This window comes from Trypanosoma equiperdum (assembly GCF_001457755.1).
Source record: "Trypanosoma equiperdum strain OVI genome assembly, contig: ctg_1759, whole genome shotgun sequence".
Taxonomy (NCBI): domain Eukaryota; phylum Euglenozoa; class Kinetoplastea; order Trypanosomatida; family Trypanosomatidae; genus Trypanosoma; species Trypanosoma equiperdum.
In genome coordinates, this window is record NW_027123792.1 from 2,152 (window position 1) to 4,570 (window position 2,419).

General features: G+C 50.4%; 1 protein-coding gene across 1 annotated transcript; it reads right to left on the reverse strand.

Annotated features, from left to right (window-relative positions):
- Positions 1–357: 357 nt before the first annotated feature.
- TEOVI_000689500 (RNA-binding protein, putative) lies at positions 358–2,142 on the reverse strand (the record flags this gene model as incomplete). Its single annotated transcript, XM_067223058.1, has 1 exon — positions 358–2,142. The coding sequence occupies one exon, from the start codon at positions 2,140–2,142 to the stop codon at positions 358–360; it is 1,785 nt and encodes a 594-aa protein (XP_067079159.1).
- Between the last annotated feature and the right edge of the window lie 277 nt (positions 2,143–2,419).

Sequence of the window (2,419 nt, forward strand, 5' to 3'; positions counted from 1 at the left end):
AACTCCCCTCCGTACACTCTGCCATTTCCCTCTTGTTATTATTTTCTTTTTTAAAAAAAAAAATCATTTGCCCCCTTTCTTCCTACTCCTCTCCTCCTCCTTTTGATCCTCTTCTAAAGGCACACAGAAGCACGAACGCAGACAAGTTTCCGAAAAGTGGGAACCCCTCCCGTCCCCCAAATTAAAAAAACAAACAAAACAAACAAACAAAACAAAAACGAAAGCGAAAACGAAACAAAAACGAAAACGAAAACGAGAAGAAACGGAACGGAGCGAAACGAAATGGAACGAAGGGTACACAAACTCGTAACCCACACACATACACACCCTTCGTATTCTTTTATAGTCATCTGTGTGTTACAAAAACGGCACAAATGAGCCGGGGGCATGCAGGCGGTGGTCCTCATCACCAGACGGAGTCGTCACGTGGCACAACTCCGCCGCGCCCAAATTCTCCAGAAAATCAAGCGATAATGATGAATCGGCGTCATACACATCACTACTGCTCGGATGCGGACACATCGTTGGCTCCACATCATCTTTTACAACCGGGCCGACCTCCACTGCAGAAGAAGAAAGAGGAGCAGGAGCAGGAGGAGGAGCAGGAGGAGGAGCCGTAAACGAAAACCCCGTGGAATCTACAAGACCCGCTAACGGATCTGTGGGGAATGGCGGCGGTTGTGCAAAGGACGAAAAGATGTCCACACGCTGCTGCTCGGATGATGAACCCTCAGAAACGGATGCAAACCCCTGATGTGAACAATTGCCGCCTGTGGCTCCCATATTTGCGGATTGACTTTGGCCCATAACACCAACCGGAATGGTGGAGCCGGCCTGATGCCAAAACATTGGAGTCCTCAGTGCCATTGCCTGACCATTTACGCCTACGCCAACGTTTAGAACGGGTTGAGGCACAAAAACACCGCCCTGTGGGATCATAGTCGGAAAGACGGCAAAAGCGCCTCCCGGGAAGCCGCAAGCATCGGTTCCGAGCGAAAAAAGTCCCGGAAGGCCACCTGGTGTGTCAATACCGAGTCCACGAATATCCCCTCTCGCGGAACCATGGCCCGATATCCCTAATGACTTGTTACTTCTAACGCTGCCACTTGGACTACTGCGACTGACGCTGCCATCGTTGTTTTGATTTGTGTTGCCATTCCGTCCCCAAGCGCTGCGGCCACTTTGTGCGTTGTGACTGCGTCCATGTCTGGGGTTATCCTCCGCAAGCTTCACCATAAGGGGAATTTTTCCACAACTGTGAAAGGGACGAGTGTTGTGGATGGCCTCAGCTGCCCTCTCAGCGACTCCGTCGGTGTGGAACGTAATGAAGGCGATGCGACGTTCCAAGTGGCGACCGGCGTTTGGCGTGGTGTCTTTATGTATTGACACGCCCTTCACTGGACCAAACGCGCTGAACACTTCAGTTAGATCGGCGTCACTGACATCCAAAGGAATGTTACGTACGAATAACTTCACAATTTTCTTTCGGGCCTCGCCTACGGGAGTGTCGTCGTGTTGCCTCTTCGCCCATTGAACAACCATCGAGCGGCCCTCCAGCACATAACCCGTTAGAGCCTCCATCGCCGCCTGTGCCTGTTCTGTTGTGGCGAAACGCACAAAAGCCGTTCCGAGACTGTCACCCGTATGAATATTTCGCATTACAGCCGCAGAAAGAATTTCTCCATATGGCGAAAATAAATCTACCAACTCATTTTTCCCTAACAAATGGGGAATATTGCTCACAAAGAGATTTGTCCTACTTTGAGATTCCGCACGGGAGTCCGCAGCCGGGGTGACGGTAGGAGTACCAGCGGTACCGGCTCGCAAACTCGCAACAGGAACATTGCTGCTGCTGCTATGGCTTCCACTACTGCTCGTTCCCGGACCGCTTTCATTATTCAATGGCGTTTTGCCACTTCGACCCTCATCATCCAAACCAAAGAGTGGCAGCGGCACATGCGCAGATGTGGTGGCTAAACCCTTAAGAGCAACAGCAACAGCAGCAGTTGCATTTGCATTCGCAGTAGTTGTCGGCGGTGGTACCGTCTCCACGTCACTCACCGCTGAGGCATCCAAAATCCGTTGCTGGGACCGCTCAATTGCATGAACCAACTGCGTCCCTTCTTCAAAAGGAACTTCCATGACTCACCCTGCAGTTGGGGTTTGTTTGTTGCTGTTGTTGTTGTTGTTGTTTTTTACTATTCTCTCTCAGACACACACACACGCAAACTCACACGCAAAAACGCAAACAAATACACAAACAACGCCCTCTCGTATTCCCTTGAAGGTTATGCGCACTTGCTTTTATCTGTATGTATAGTTTTGGTACCACACTCCCTCTTGTGTGTGAAACCTCCTCTTCACCGTCCCACAGCTATATCACCTGATGTTGCTGTTTCTCCTCCTCTTCTTTTTTTTT